At 52.1% G+C, this 15,206-nt stretch overlaps 1 protein-coding gene across 4 annotated transcripts; it reads right to left on the bottom strand.

Annotated features, from left to right (window-relative positions):
* Nucleotides 1-4,031: 4,031 nt before the first annotated feature.
* Nucleotides 4,032-14,332, bottom strand: AEN (apoptosis enhancing nuclease). Of its 4 annotated transcripts, XR_010726569.1 has the most exons (5): nt 14,198-14,332; nt 11,608-12,211; nt 6,389-6,589; nt 4,985-5,823; nt 4,032-4,942 (listed from the first exon to the last, which is right to left on the bottom strand). XR_010726569.1 is itself a non-coding variant. In XM_066239123.1 (4 exons), the coding sequence occupies exons 2-4, from the start codon at nt 12,145-12,147 to the stop codon at nt 5,587-5,589; spliced, it is 978 nt and encodes a 325-aa protein (XP_066095220.1). In that variant the 5' UTR covers nt 12,148-12,211; nt 14,198-14,332; the 3' UTR covers nt 4,032-5,586. The 4 variants fall into 4 exon arrangements, 3 of the variants coding, with proteins under 3 accessions (XP_066095220.1, XP_066095222.1, XP_066095221.1); XM_066239123.1 differs by having other exon boundaries at nt 4,032-5,823; XM_066239125.1 differs by lacking the exon at nt 14,198-14,332 and adding an exon at nt 13,334-14,099 and having other exon boundaries at nt 4,032-5,823.
* Between the last annotated feature and the right edge of the window lie 874 nt (nt 14,333-15,206).

The raw sequence follows: 15,206 nt of genomic DNA, 5'->3' as shown, positions 1-15,206 counted from the left end.
AGTCATTTCCCATTTTTAAAAAATAAATAAATAAAATCTTACTTCCTGTGCAGTTCCCAAGACCCTCTCTTCATCTGGCCCACAGACCTTCCCAGGCTCACTGTGGGCCATTATCCTACTGACTGCCTCTTTTAGGTTTAAACCTGAATTCCAGGCCTTAGTGTAGTCACATGATGACTCCTCCCAAACCATCACAGGTCCTCTCTGCCTTCTTCAGCATGACAGTGTCATTCCTTCATTCGCATCTGTGGGGCGCTGGGCCCCAGAGCGAGGTGGGTCAGTCAGGTCTCTGCCTTCAGGTGGAAAAGAGAGGCGGTGGGAGTGACAAAGGTCAGGCCCTCTCTCACACTCATCGTCCTCCCTTCTCACCTCCTTCTACCGCATTGGCTTCTCCTGCTCCGGCCGGCCGGCAGGGGCATCGGCTGTCCTGTGTGGGAAGCCCTCATCCAGGTTATCCGTCCAGTTTGCTCCCTCTCCCTTTGGTCTCCTACCGAGGCCTTTCCTGCCTCTATTAAAACTGCCCCTTCTCTCCCCTTCCCAGAATTCTTCTGTAGGAATCAGTACCACTTGGAAGATTGTGTATTTTACTCGTTCACTTAGTCTCCCCCTCCGACCTGTTTGGTTTGCAGCAGGACGCCAGCACCTGCCAGCCGGCCTGAGTCATGCTGAGCTTTGTCAAATGCATTGTGTGCTCTGAGGTTGGACTCTGGCACTGGTGAGCAAGAGTCTAGGGGAGAATCCCTACCCCACTTCCCAGGTAGGGATTTAACTGGTGTCATCCCTGGGCAGACCACGCCCGCGAATCTCATTGGGTCAGGTGACAGCTGGTGAGTCACTCAGAGCAAACCCCCTGCCTTACGAGGAGGCACAGCTGGCTTACCTCTTGTGATGATAGCCGATATGAGGGCTGCCACTGTATGGCCTTATCTGAACACCCAGCTCTGGGCACAGGCCAAGTGGATGACTCAGAATGGTAGGTCAGACAACCACCACCCCAGAAAATAAGTGTTGGTGAGGATGTGAAGAAATCAGGGACCTGCCTGACCAGGCGGTGGCGCAGTGGATAGAGTGTCGGACTGGGATGCAGAGGACCCAGGTTCGAGACCCTGAGATCGCCAGCTTGAGTGCAGGCTCATCTGGTTTGAGCAAAAAGCTTACCAGCTTGGACCCAAGGTCGCTGGCTCGAGCAAGGGTTACTTGATCTGCTGAAGGCCCACGGTCAAGGCACATATGAGAAAGCAGTCAATGAACAACTAAGGTGTCACAGCGAAAAACTGATGATTGATGCTTCTCATCTCTCTCCGTTCCTGTCTGTCTGTCCCTGTCTATCCCTCTCTCTTTGTAAAAAAACAAACAAAAAAACAGGGACCTGGCCAGTAGCTCAGTGGGTAGTGTTGGCCTAGTGTATGGACATCTGGGTTCTGTTCCCGGTCAGGGCACACAGAAGGGACCATCTGCTTCCCTCCCCTCCCTCAGCCAGTGGGATGATTGGTTTGTGCATGGCCCCAGACACTGAAGATAGTTTGGCTGGTGTGAGTGCATCGGCCTTAGGTACTAAAAACAGCTCAGTACTCGAGTATATTCCCCAGATGGGGTTGCCAGCTGGATCCGTCAGTGTACAGTGCGCATGCGGGAGTCTGCCTCACTATCTCCCTTCCTTTCACCGTGGGGTAGGGTAGGGTAGAGTAGGGGAGGGGGAAGGAAGGAGAAAGGGAAATCGGAACACTTGTGGAATGTTGGTGGGAATGTAAAATGGTGTAGCCACTATGGGAAAAGTTCCTTAAAAAACTAAACAGTTACCATGATATAGTAATTCCCCTTCTCGGTATACAGTAGTCCCCTTTATCCTGGGGGATACACTCTAAGACCCCAAGTGGAAGCCCAAAATCAAGGATAGTACCAGTCCTGATCTCCTCTTCAATTCTGCCAGAAAACTGGCAGCAGGTTCTTCATGGGCAGACACAGCTTCTCCAGGAATTTATGTATTTTTCAGTGCAAGCCTGTTCCTGAGTCTTTGTAACCATCCCTCACATGCAGTGAAGGCGTGGTGTCCCTCATTGGAAATGTCGTACAGTCTCCGAGCTTTCTGGCTAACATGTTGCCATCGAGTCAAACATTTTCTAATCGTGTCTTCCATCCACAAATGTAATAACTAGCACTCATCACACACTGTGGCTGTAACTTCAGCAGTTTGAGGTGCAACAGCAAAATTACATTCTTTTTTCTTCACAATTTCATGGATGGAGGATTTGTTCTTACCATAGTATACCATTTTTTTCTTTCCTCATTAAGTTGAGAACTCTGAGCTTTTCACTTTAAGGAAGCACTTTCTGGCTTCTCGTTGGCATATCGGAATTGCCAGCATCACCGCTCTTGTACTGTAACTAACACAAGGGTTACTGATCACGAGCACTGATACGGAGACAGCTGATCTAGTAACTGCAGCTACTATATGACTAATGGTAGGAAGTGTTAACAGGGCGGAGACACTGGACAAAGGCATGATTCACATCCTGGGTGGAATGGAACAGGGCAGTGTGCAGTTTCATCACACTATTTAGAATGGCAGGCAATTTAAAATTTATAAATTATTTCTGGAATTTTATATGTAATATTTTCAGACTGTAGTTGACTGAAATGAAACCTTGGATAAGGAGGGAGTTAACCAAAAGAATTGAAAGCAGGGTCCTGGCCCTGGCTGGTGGCTCAGTGGATAGAGCATCAGCCTAGCATATGGATATCCTGGGTTTGATTCCTGGCCAGGGCACACAGAAGCGCCCATCTGCTTCTCCACCCCTCCCCCTCTCCTTCCTCTCTGTCTCTCTCTTCCCCTCCCGCAGCCAAGGCTCCATTGGAGCAAAGTTGGCCCAGGCGCTGAGGATGGCTCCATGGCCTCTGCCTCAGGCGTTAGAATGGCTCTGATTGCAACAGAGCAACACCCCAGATGGGCAGAGCATCGCCCCCTGGTGGGCATGCTGGGTGGATCCTGGTCGGGCGTGTGCGGGAGTCTGTCTGACTGCCTTCCCGTTTCCAAATTCAGAAAAATAAATAAATAAATAAATAAATAAATAAATAAAGATGAGCTCTAGCCAGATAGCTCTGTTGGTTAGAGCAGTGGTCCCCAACCTTTTTTGGGCCACAGACCAGTTTAATGTCAGAAAATATTTTCACGGACTGGCCTTTAGGGTAGGACGTATCACGTGACCGAGACACGCGTCAAAAGTGAGTCTTAGACGGATGTAACAGAGGGAATCTGGTCATTTTTTAAAAAATAAAACATCGCTCAGACTTAAATATATAAATAAAACAGAAATAATATAAGTTATTTATTCTTTCTCTGCGGACCGGTGCCAAATGGCCCACGGACCAGTAGCGGTCTGCGGCCCAGGGGTTGGGGACCACTGGGTTAAAGCATCGTCCTGATACACACAAGTTGTGGGTTTGATCCCTGGTCAGAACATATATAGGAACAGATTCTGTCTCTTTCTAAAATCACTAAATTAAAAAAAAAAAAATGGTAAGACACACCCTGCCTGGTAGCACAGTAAATAGAGTATCCTCACAAAGTGACAAGGTCGTTGGTTCCACCCTGAGGTCATTGGTTCGAGCCCCAGTCAGGGCACATGAGAAGCAATCAGTGGCTGCACAAAACTAAGTGGAACAGTGAAAAAAAAAAAAAAAAAAGTGGAACAGTGAGTTGATCCTTCTCACCTCAAAATAAAATTAAAAAAAAATGGTTAAGATGATAAATTTTATGTTGTGTATTTTACAATTAAAACTAAATAAAACTAAGTATACAACTTTAGGGAGAAACAAGTTAAATAAACTTATGCTCTGCAACAGGACAGTCATACAAAGTTTAAAATATGTCTACTATATCAATTCTGAAGCTCTAACATTTTCTGGCCACCTCCCAAAGCATCATCTAGAAAGCCACCCACCTCAGTACCCAGTGAGACCTGGCATCCCCACACCCCTGATCCTTCCACCAAACCTCCCCCAACTTGAGGATTCACAAAATAGCCACTTCACCCACTTTTCCAAATGCCTTTTATTCCAGAACGGTTTTACAACAATGCTGACTTAGAACCCCGTCCATTTCTAGAACACCAGGAACAAATTCCTCTTTCTTCCACCCACAGACAAAAGAAAAGAAGCTCCTGCCCAGCTATGAATCTGACGTCAGCTACAGACTTTTAAGGAATCTAGAACCAAGACGTAGAACCAGGCCAGCAGTGGTCAATGACTCAGCCAGGTCCCTGCTCTGCAGATGGGGACGGAGTTGGTGACTGATTGGTGGCCCCACCCCGAGTTCTCAGTAGTGTCTTCCCCCCTGGCCCTGCTGCTCTGCTCAGACCAACATGAAAAACCACTGTCTGCTCTGGCATACAGCAGAGGGACAAAGTCACACAGTCACACAGATCCCCAGCTGTGGAGAGCAGGGAAAACCCTGAGCCTCTGTGCAGTGTCCTCACTATGGGCCTGTGCCCTGCCGGCTGGAACAGCCAAGCAAGGACAGTTCTGTCTGGGCCAAAGTCCCTCAGTGTGGGGTGTGTCCAGGTCTCACCCTGAAGAGGCTGGAACTAGTCCTTCAAGAAAAACAGCATCTCACACGGACCAGGGCTCCCCATATGCTGGGAGCTGTGCTGAGCGCTCGCATTTGCTCGAACAACCCTATGAGGTAGGTCCCCATTTTACAGATGAGGAAACAGGCTCAAGAGTGAAGTCACATAGTTGCCTAAGGTCTCAAAGCTATTAAGTGACAACGACAAGCAATGATGGGGTGCAAAGGTCTATATGACCCGAGTATTTGGTTACCCCAATACCCCCAAATTTCCCCATAGGAAATATGGAAAGGGGTGGGGATGAAATTCTGACAGACAACACAGAAATGGGGAGAAAACCCAGCCACCAGTGGTTATCAATGTGTCAGAAGGGGCACCTGCCAAGGGTGGGCACATGGCTCAGCTGCCAGTGGCTCCACCTGGCAGACACACCCACTCTGCTCCCTGGCGGCCTTGCTCTTATTAAGGTTCCTTGCGTGCAGTTCCCTGTGGGCTCTGCTCTCCCATCGGAGCGGGGCTGCAGTTCCTCTGATGGCTGCAGCAAGTTCCATTCGAGAGAAAGGGAAGACACGTCTCCAGAGTGGCCTGAACTCTCAACTTCAGGGCACATTTGCCCTGAACCTGACAATGACTCTGGAGGAAGAGTGGAGGGAGATGCTGGGATGACACCCACCCCACCCTCCCAGGGAGCCATCTCCCTAAGCTAGCACAGCACGGGGCGGGGCTGACAGCCTGGGATAGCCCATTGGTGCAGACCCTACTCCTGGGGGGCTCTAGTAGCTAGTCCGCCTGACACTTTCATGGTGTCTATAAAGTGCAGTTAGCAAAACCCTGAGGGTAGGAGGGCCGACCACAGCTCTGGAAAGAGGGCTGTGCTGTGGGCACAGGGAGTCAGGACAGGTGATGCCAACTCCATGGACCTAGGGAAAGCTGGCCATGTCCTGCCCACCCCAGGTGAAGGGCCCAGGGCTCTCCTGGCCCCACTCTCCACACTGAAGGCCACCCACAAGCCTCTCGTCCCTCACACCCTTTGGTTCTGAGTCTCCCCTTTCCCCAAGCTGGGGCCCTGGCCCAGGTCCTCAGGCCAGTACTGGTCTTCCATGTACTGCTCCATGTCCGTGCTGCTGTCAGGCTCCTTGTCCTCGGTGTGGGCCCAGGTGCGACTGGCCTCCTGCTGTTCCCACCGCACCTCCACCAGCCGGTACAGCTCCATGGCTGTCGTGGCGTCTTCCACTGATGAGTGCCCGTGCTGGCCCACCTGGGGACGAGAGCCGACATGTCACTGCCCACAGTCCTGGAGACAGGCCTGCCACACTGGGCTCTGTGTACAGGCCCAAGACCATGTGTGGTCAGAGTGGGGGTGTCCAGCCTGGTACAGTGAGAAGGGCACAGGTTTCCAGACAAAGGTGCTGGAACCTCAGCCAGAGCACAAGCCTTCCAGATCTCTGGCCTGTCTCCTCACATACCAAACAAGACCAGACCCACCGTCTTCAAAGGCTTCCAGAGCGATGGAGTAATGAAAGGGGATACAGTAGGAGCAGGGGGTACCAGCTGCCCTGACCAAAGGCTCCATCTCTGCTTGCAGGAGCAGGCAGAGCCTGCAGTAGCGGGTGCAGACCTGGGAGGGCAGCTGGGAGAATGTGTATCCTGACGGAGAGCGTGTCCGCTGCAGATGAACACCTAGGGCTGCATGCGTGTGTAGGAGACCCGTGCTTTATCCAGGTTCTCGGAGGAATGACAAGGAGCCAGAGGCACAGCCCCAACGCCCTGGCCGTGGCCCACCTGGCACAGAGGCCGGGCCTTCTCACACCCCTACCACGTACCTGGATCTTCTTGTGCAGCAGCTGCAGGGCCAGGTCCTTGAGAGAGACTCGGGTCCGGGTGTGGAGGCTGGGCTGGCTGAGGAGGTTGGGGACACAAGTAGTGTCCCGGGTCTGGCTCCGCGGGTGGATATACTTGAGGGCTTTGAAGTCATTGTGCAGGGCGTGCCCTACCACCACCTTGCCCTTCAGGAGCTTGAGGATCTGTGGGTGGAAACAGGAGTCAGGAAGGGCCCACTGTGGTAGGCTGAACACCAGTGGGTGAACAGATCCCTCAAGAGGGTGGCAGCATGGAGAGGGGCGACTGTGACTCCACCACCCTGCCTGAGTCCGAGTCCAGACCCTTCTACTTACCCTTAAGGCAGTGGTCCCCAACCCCCGGGCCGCGGACCAGTACCGGTCCGTGGACCATTTGGTACTGGTCCACAGAGAAAGAATAAATAACTTACATTATTTCCACTTTATTTATATTTAAGTCTGAAATATGTTTTATTTTTTTTAAATGACCAGATTCCCTGTTACATCCGTCTAAAACTCACTCTTGACGCTTGTCTCGTAAGTTCGACAATTATATTTAAAAATACCAGTTGGCCCTGGCCGGTTGGCTCAGCGGTAGAGCGTCGGCCTAGCGTGCGGAGGACCCGGGTTCGATTCCTGGCCAGGGCACACAGGAGAGGCGCCCATTTGCTTCTCCACCCCTCCGCCGCGCTTTCCTCTCTGTCTCTCTCTTCCCCTCCCGCAGCCAAGGCTCCATTGGAGCAAAGATGGCCCGGGCGCTGGGGATGGCTCTGTGGCCTCTGCCCCAGGCGCTAGAGTGGCTCTGGTCGCAGCATGGCGACGCCCAGGATGGGCAGATTATCGCCCCCTGGTGGGCAGAGCGTTGCCCCATGGTGGGCGTGCCAGGTGGATCCCGGTTGGGCGCATGCGGGAGTCTGTCTGTCTCTCCCCGTTTCCAGCTTCAGAAAAAATGAAAAAAAATAAAAAAAAAATAAAAAAAAAATAAATAAAAATAAAAATACCAGTTTTTACGCCGGTCGCGTAATTTTATTTTGTGCATTTATTCGTCCCACGCTAAAGGCTGGTCGGTGAAAATATTTTCTGACATTAAACCAGTCCGTGGCCCCAAAAAGGTTGGGGACCACTGCCTTAAGGGATGCCTGACTGGTGGTGGCACAGTGGATAGATCATCGACGTGGGATATTGAGGACCCAGGTTCAAAACCCTGAGGTCGTTGGCTTGAGTGCGGGGTCGCCAGCTTGAATGTGGAAACATTGATGACCCATGGTCACTGGCTTGAGCAAGGGTCACTGGCTCAGCTGGAGCCCCCCTCCATCAAGGCATGTCAGAGAAGCACCCGATGAACACAACTATGAGTTGCTATTCTCATCTCTCTCTCAAAAAAAAGAGGTGCAACTTAAGCTCTCTGAACCTGTAAAATGAGGATGCTGCCACCATCATCCCATGGGTGGTTGTGAGCTTGAGTCAGTCGTGAATGGAAAAATCTGTCAGTAACTCAGTGCAAGCCGTCTCCCTCTTGCTGCACAGGCTCACCTCAGCCCTTCGCCCCACCAGCTCTTTCTCCCTACTGCTGCCTCAGCCGGTCGCAGCTCACATCAGCAGGCCACCCCAGGCCACTCCCTGTCAATATTACGCCCCGTACTCTCCTGTGGGGATTCATCACACTAAGTACACATATAGCTCTGGCATGGTCTGCAGCCCCCACCCCACATAAGCTCACTGCAAACATGTAGGGACCATGTTTGACTTGACTGGTGATGCGCAATGAAAAGTTGGCACCCAGGAGATCACTGGGCGAAGTCCAGAGCTGTGCACGGCACCAGAGACACTCTACAGTCTACACGGTACCCTACACAGTCCCTATCTTCACAATTCTGTCCCTGTGCCCCTCTGCACGACGTGCATCTTGACCCTGCTTTCTACTCTCCTCAGGCTCGAGGGGCTACGCTCCGGACCCCAGGCCTACAAGCCTCCCAGCCCTGTGCTGGGCTTGGCTCTCCTAATCACCAGCTGCAGGCTCCCACAGCCTGCCTCTGCTAGTAACATATGGTCTATCGCTGCAAATCCCAGCTTTCAAAACAGGTAAGGTGCATTTAGACTTCAGCGGTAGGGACATGCCACCACTCCAGTCACATCCACCAGCCATTCAGTGGGAAGAGGTCAAGCATGCATGCGCCACAATGGCTCAGTGTGATTAGAAAAAAGAAGTGCTGTTCATGGGAGCACCACCAACCAGGCTGAGTCCAGCAGGGAGCTGAGGGCTCACTGCAGGCCTCCCTTCCTGTGGCTTCTGTTCTAATCAGTCTGCTTGATACGTCAGTTTCAAATCTTTTGAAAGAAATGCTTAGGCTGTATACTGTGTGAAAGGAGGACACAAGATGCTGTATACCAGTATTTACCAAATATACCTAACCTCAAGAACAGCCCAGAAACATATATTAGTTCTGCTATGCTTTTTTTTTTTTTAACAGAGACAGAGAGTCAGAGAGAGGGATAGATAAGGACAGACAGACAGGAACGGAGAGAGATGAGAAGCATCAATCATCAGTTTTTCATTGCGACACCTTAGCTGTTCACTGATTGCTTTCTCATATGTGCCTTGACCGCGGGCCTTCAGCAGACCAAGTAACCCCTTGCTCGAGCCAGCGACCTTGGGTCCAAGCTGGTGAGCTTTGTTCAAACCAGATGAGTCCGCGCTCAAGATGGTGACCTTGGGGTCTTGAACCTGGGTCCTCCACATCCTAGTCCAATGCTCTATCCACTGTGCCACCGCCTGATTAGGCTGCCTTTTTTTTAAGGGAAAGAAAGACAGGTAGGGAGAGGTTGGGGGGGGGATGAAAAGTATCAATTAGTAGTTGTTTCATTTTAGTTGTTTATTGATTACTTCTCATATGTGCTTGGATGGAGAGTGGGGGGCTCAAGCCCAAACAATGACCTCTTGCCAGCAACCTTGGACTTCAAGCCAGTGAGTGACCTTGGGTTCATGTCGATGATCCCACTCAAGCCGATGGCCCTATGCTAAAGCTGGTGAGCCCACACTCAAGCCAACAAGCCCAGGCTCTAGCCGGCAACCTTGAGGTTTTGAACGGGGGGCTGTCAATCAGTATCCCAGGTCAATGCTCTCTCTATCCACTGTATCACCACTGGTCGGGTTGGTATAATGATTTTTAAAAAATGCAAAATGGGGCTAGCTTTAGCTCAGCGGTTCCTTCAAGTTAAGTTTGCTTTTTAAAAATATGCAAGGCCCTGGCCGGTTGGCTCAGTGGTAGAGCATCGGCCCAGTGTGCAGATGTCCTGCGTTCGATTCCCGGCCAGGGCACACAGGAGAAGTGCCCATCTGTTTTACCACCCTTCCCCCTCTCCTTTCTCTGTCTCTCTCTCCCACTCCTGCAGCCAAGGCTCCATCGGAGCAAAATTGGCCTAGGAGCTGAGGATGGCTCCATGGCCTCCACCTCAAGTGCTAGAATGGCTCTGATTGCAACGGAGCATCGCCCCCTGGTGGGCATGCTGGGTGGATCCTGGTCGGGTGGATGCGGGAGTCTGTCTCCGTCTCCCCACTTCTCACTTCAGAGAAAAAAAAAAAAAAAAGCAAAATGTTTCAACATGATCAACATATAGTTTGCGAACATCATTCGAGGGTAATGCATGACCTTGCCCTTGAGAAACACTAAGTGAATGCAGAAAGCCATATCCCCATGAACTGAGCCACACAGGAACTCACAAAATGCACACCCTTCAACACCCACCAGAAAGCCCTGTCCACCCGGGAGGAGCCATAGCCTCCCTCACCTGGTGGCCCCACTTTCCATCTGATTTCAGGTAACTTCTTGGACCACACTTCATTGTACCACAAGCTGTAACCCTTCTAACATCAAGGAAACTTCAAGTCTTTTCCAAGGTAAAGCGCCATCCTTATTAGTGTATTTATACATTTCTTAACCATTTAACATGCAAAACTGCTACCATCATTATTAGATTGCCATCTTTTTTATTTTTACGGTGTCACTATGGCATTTTTTAAGTGTTGTGTCCCAAACCGCATTTTCCCCATAAGCTCTGAGGTTTTTACTATGCAAGCGTGCACAGTGTGACGATTTGCCATGAAAGGATCTGAGGACAAGGATCTAAGATTAATAAAGCTTGAAGTGTTTCTTATGCTCAAGCATATCTGGAGATTCCTCAACCACTAATTAATTATCTAACATAAGGAAATGTACCAAAAAAGTGACAGCACTGTGGCCTTTATATTTTTATACAGAGATATAATACTTGTTTAACAACAACAAAAAATAAGCTATTTTACACCTTGCAGTTGGCACAGCCTTTTCACAAACATCGTCATGTATGATAAGCAGTGATCTTTTTTTTCTTCTTTTTAAGGTGAGAGGAGAGAAAATAATGAGGCAGACTCCCACATGTGCCCTAATCAGGGGCAATGCTCAAGTACCGAGCTATTTTTAGCGCCTGAGGATGATGCATTTCCAGAGCTATCCTCAGTGCTGGAGCCATACTCAAACCAATCAAACCAGCCTGACCAGGCGGTGGCGCAGTGGATAGAGCGCTGAACTGGGATGCAGAGGACTCAGGTTCGAGACCCCGAGGTCGCCAGCTTGGGTGTGGGCTCATCTGGCTTGAGCAAAAACAGCTCACCAGCTTGGACCCAAAGTCGCTGGCTTGAGCAAGGGGTTACTCGGTCTGCTGAAGGCCCGCAGTCAAGGCACATATGAGAAAGCAATCAATGAACAACTAAGGTGTCAAAATGAAAAACTGATGATTGATGTTTCTCATCTCTCTCTGTTCCTGTCTGTCTGTCTCTATCTATCCCTCTCTCTGACTCTCTCTCTGTCTCTGTATAAAAAACAAACAAAAAAAAACCCCCGCAAAACAATCAAGAAGAGAGAGAAGGGAAAGAGGGAGAGAGGTAGGAGGGGAGAAGCAGATGGTCACTTCTCCTGTGTGCCCTGACTGGGAATCAAACCCAGGAGGTCCACATGCCAAGCCAACACTCTATCCACTGAACCACAGGCCAAGGCCAACACATAGCATCTTTATATGAAAGTAGGTCAGGATTTTAACTCACTCTTTCTATGGTAAAGGAGTCCATGGTTTGGAGAAGTAACTTTCCCAAGGTCTTTCGCTTCCAGTGGCTATGTGGTGACTCATGCCCCATCACACCAACCACAGAGGTCCCCACCTGTGCTCACCTCTTTCTGGGCCACCTGGAAGGGTATGGCCTTGCGCATGTGCTGCTGAGTGATGCCGCTCCAACGAGTGCGGTAGTCCACGATGGGCATCTCAGGCCGAACGTACTTGTCATAGAGGACGTCACCGTGGTAACTCACCACAGAGCAGCGGGCCAGCTCACTCACCCTCCCTCGGGGTCCTGTGCCCACCATCTCACAGTCAATAGCCACGTACTTGCTGGGCAAGGGCCCAGTGGACTCCCTGGGGGTGGGCTTTCTGCTGCATGGGGCACCTCTGCATTCAGCCCTTGGACGCTGCTTCCCCCGGCTGGGAGCCTCAGCGCCTTGCGGTGCCTCTGATGGCATGCACGGTGGGGAAGATGCTAGCTCTGAGGGCGTGCTCTGCAGCCTCTGCTCCTGCAGCAAGGCCTTCCGGGCCATGAACCGCTGGTGCTGTCGGCTCTTCCGTTTGTGCTTTCTCCGAAGCACATCCTTGGCATTCAGGCTGGTTAAGCAAGGGAACAGGCACTGGGCAGCCTCAGGGGCTACCCCAAGTACCATCCCAATCTGCTCACACGCTTCGGCAAGGGAGGCCTGGGAGGTAATCTTCCAGCTGGGCAGCGCCCTGGGGAGAGAACACACAGGGCGGAGGGGTTGGGTGAGGACGGGCCAAGCCAGCCTTCCCTCCCTCCCTCCCACTGAACTGGATGGAGCCTGTGTCTCGGGAGTCCAGGACCTGTTTTTTTGTTTGTTTGTTTTTTAAAGATACATTTTTTTTATTTATTCATTTTTAGAAAGGAGAGAGAGAGGGTGAGAGACAGAGAGAGAGAGAGAGGAGAGAGAGACAGAGAGAAAGAAGGGGAAGGAGCTGGAAGCATCAACTCCCATATGTGCCTTGACCAGGCAAGCCCAGGGTTTCGAACCGGCGACCTCAGCATTTCCAGGTCGACGCTTTATCCACTGCGCCACCACAGGTCAGGCCAGGACCTGTTTTAATCTTCCAGTAACCCAAACACAGTATTATTATCCTCATGTTACGTTACAGGTAAGAAAATTGAGGCATAGAGGTGAGTAAGAGACAAAAGCCAGCCTGAGGGGCCAACAGGGCTGGAGACGCCACGAACTCAGGATACTCCTGATCTGGTGGAGAGAGGAAGGTGGTGAGAAACCTGGAGGATGGGAGCCATGGACTCAGGACAGGTCCCTGACTCACCTGGGCAGGTACTGGAACAAGCACAAACACCTGGGTAGGGAAGACCTGCCAAGAGCCAGGAAAGGAAGGGCACCAGACAGAGAAAACGCTGACACAAAGTCTAGGAGGCAAAGCACGTCTGTGGGAGGGGAAGGAGGCTGGAGAGGCGACTTAAAGTGAGGAGATGGGCAGACAGCGAGAGAGGAGTGTTCCTGGAGGGTCGTCCGAGTTCAAAACCATGGAAATCTCTAGAGACTGTCGGGGACAAGATGGCAGGCTCATCGCTGCTTTACAGGAGGGCGTTTGGAGAAATGGTGAAGCCAAGCAACAGCAGCAGAGGTCACAGAAACGGGAGGCCCTGGCCGATAGCTCGGTTGGTTAGAGTCCTCCCCTTAGCGCAGAGGTTGCCGATTTGATCCCAGGTCAGGGCACAGAGGGGAACAGACAGATGTTCCTCGGTCTAAAAATCAATCGAGAGAGGGAGGAGGGCAGGGAAAGTAAAAGTAGCACCTGGTGACGCCTGGCTTGGGCGAGGCAGTGCCCGGCCTGACTCACCTGTCTCCTTGCTCACCCCGCCCCCCACTTCCCGGAGAAGCCGTCCCCGTTTTAAAAGGACGCCTGACCGGAACCAGCCTCCTCCCACGGACACGTCACGAACAGGGAACCCCACTTAGCTGGCCCCCGGCCCAGCTGCGGGGACGACCAGGCCTCCGAGGCTGGAGCCGCGACCTCGGTGGGGGAGGGGAGGGCCGAGGGTCCCGCACTCTCGGCCGAGGGGGGGGTGTTTGTTTATTCATCAAACCGAAAGTGGAACTAGGTCGGGGGCGTTCCCCAAAGCAGTTCGTTCCAAGAACAAGGGAGCTGCCGGCTTCAAACGCCCGTTTCCAGACCTACCCCCGCGTGTTCTTAGCAGTCCCTTTGCGGAAGGGGGTCCGGAGAAGCTATTTTAACGCGCGCGCGACCCTGCCCCACCCCCACCCCGGGCCATGATACGAACGATCGCTCGAGTCTGAGAAAACCTGGCGGGAGAACACCCCTATACTACTGAAAAGCTCGCGGGACAAGGAAGCCCGAGGAGGGCCGGCACCACCCCCGCCGGCAGCCGGCGTCCTCCGAGGAGGGACGCAGGGAAGGCCCAACCGCCCACTGGCCGCGGCGGCCGGGCCCCGCCAGGCCGAGTCCCGTAGCCAATCGCCCGTCGCCGTCCCCTCAGGCCCGAGACCCCCGAGCAGGGGACGCGGGACAGGCGGTGCCCCGGGCCCGGCCTACACGCCCGCGAGCCCGGAGAGCCGGTCGCCTAGGTCCAGGCGTTCCCCGCCTCAGACCGGGAGTGGGCACATGCGCGGGGTCCCGCGGGCAGGGACAGGCCGCGCCGGCATGCTCAACCCCGCTGTCCCTAGAAGGGGTCCCTGTGATCACCTGAAGCCGGAGCGCTTTCCTCCCGCCAGCACGTGGCTTCCAGGAAGCCAGCAGTTCCTACATGCCCGGGCAAGCCCCGCTCCGGCCGCCCGCCTATTGGTTCACCGAACTGTAGCACACGCCTAAGACCTCTCCTGATTGGTTCTCTGGGAGAGCCTGCCTTTATGCGGGTTGGCGAGCGGCAGCAGAAGGGGCGGGGATACATAAAGAGGTGCGAGTAGAACCTCCTCCTGCCTGCCGAGCCCAGGGGAAATTTTAAAAAGACAGGAAGAGTGTGGCTTCCCCATTCCTGGGTTTCGCTCCCATCTGTCTCTCCCCCACCCCGGCTCCAATGCACCCCGGTCCCTGGGTCGAGGCATGGGCTCCTATGAGCTCTGTGCCACCAAAGGCAGAATGACATATAGTTCACACCCCAACCTTCTCGGTCTGTTATAAAGTACTGCACCCCAGATGCTGAAAGGCACTGTACCTCACTTCATCGAGTTCACGTATAGACACCCAGTCCAGATAAATTTTGAAGAGTTTTATTGAAGGAGGAAATTTTAAATATGCTGGCCGCATATGGCTGACACGGGGCATCTGCAGGCCCAAATCCTGCAGCCCCCAAAATAGTTCAGAGGCTGCTTATATACCCTTGATCACACGCGGGCTGGGGAGAGCATGATATTATGGCACAACTATTAACAAGATTATAACATTTGTCTAGGGAATATACAGAAACATTAAGACTCCCAAGGTAACACAATCAAAGATGTTTACAAATCTTTCAGGCTTCCTCTTCCCTCACTAGCTAGAGGTATTTTACTCTCAAGATTCCAGGAACTGAGAAAAAAAGATTTGAACAATCAGAAAATGGGTTTTCAAAGAATGTTTAATTAGTCACCCTAGCTAACAACCCTCTACTCTCCCTTCCCAGAATATTAATATTAATTTGCAGCTTTTTGGTACCTTACAACAGGTCATGGTGGGTATTGGGCAGATAAAATATATTATGCTGCCTGACCAGGCG

The sequence above is a fragment of the Saccopteryx bilineata genome, chromosome 7 (genome assembly GCF_036850765.1).
Source record: "Saccopteryx bilineata isolate mSacBil1 chromosome 7, mSacBil1_pri_phased_curated, whole genome shotgun sequence".
Classification (NCBI taxonomy): domain Eukaryota; kingdom Metazoa; phylum Chordata; class Mammalia; order Chiroptera; family Emballonuridae; genus Saccopteryx; species Saccopteryx bilineata.
This window is presented reverse-complemented; position numbering and strand designations above follow the sequence as displayed.

What these genes read in the sequence shown, in the direction of transcription:
- AEN (XM_066239123.1), bottom strand. Translation starts at nt 12,147, where the DNA reads ATGGTACTTGGGGTAGCCCCTGAGGCTGCCCAGTGCCTGTTCCCTTGC. An exon ending in TCCAGGTGGCCCAGAAAGAG is followed by an intron (nt 6,590 to 11,607) that starts GTGAGCACAGGT and finishes TTCCACCCACAG; the next exon opens with ATCCTCAAGCTCCTGAAGGG. An exon ending in TGCTGCACAAGAAGATCCAG is followed by an intron (nt 5,824 to 6,388) that starts GTACGTGGTAGG and finishes TCTCGTCCCCAG; the next exon opens with GTGGGCCAGCACGGGCACTC.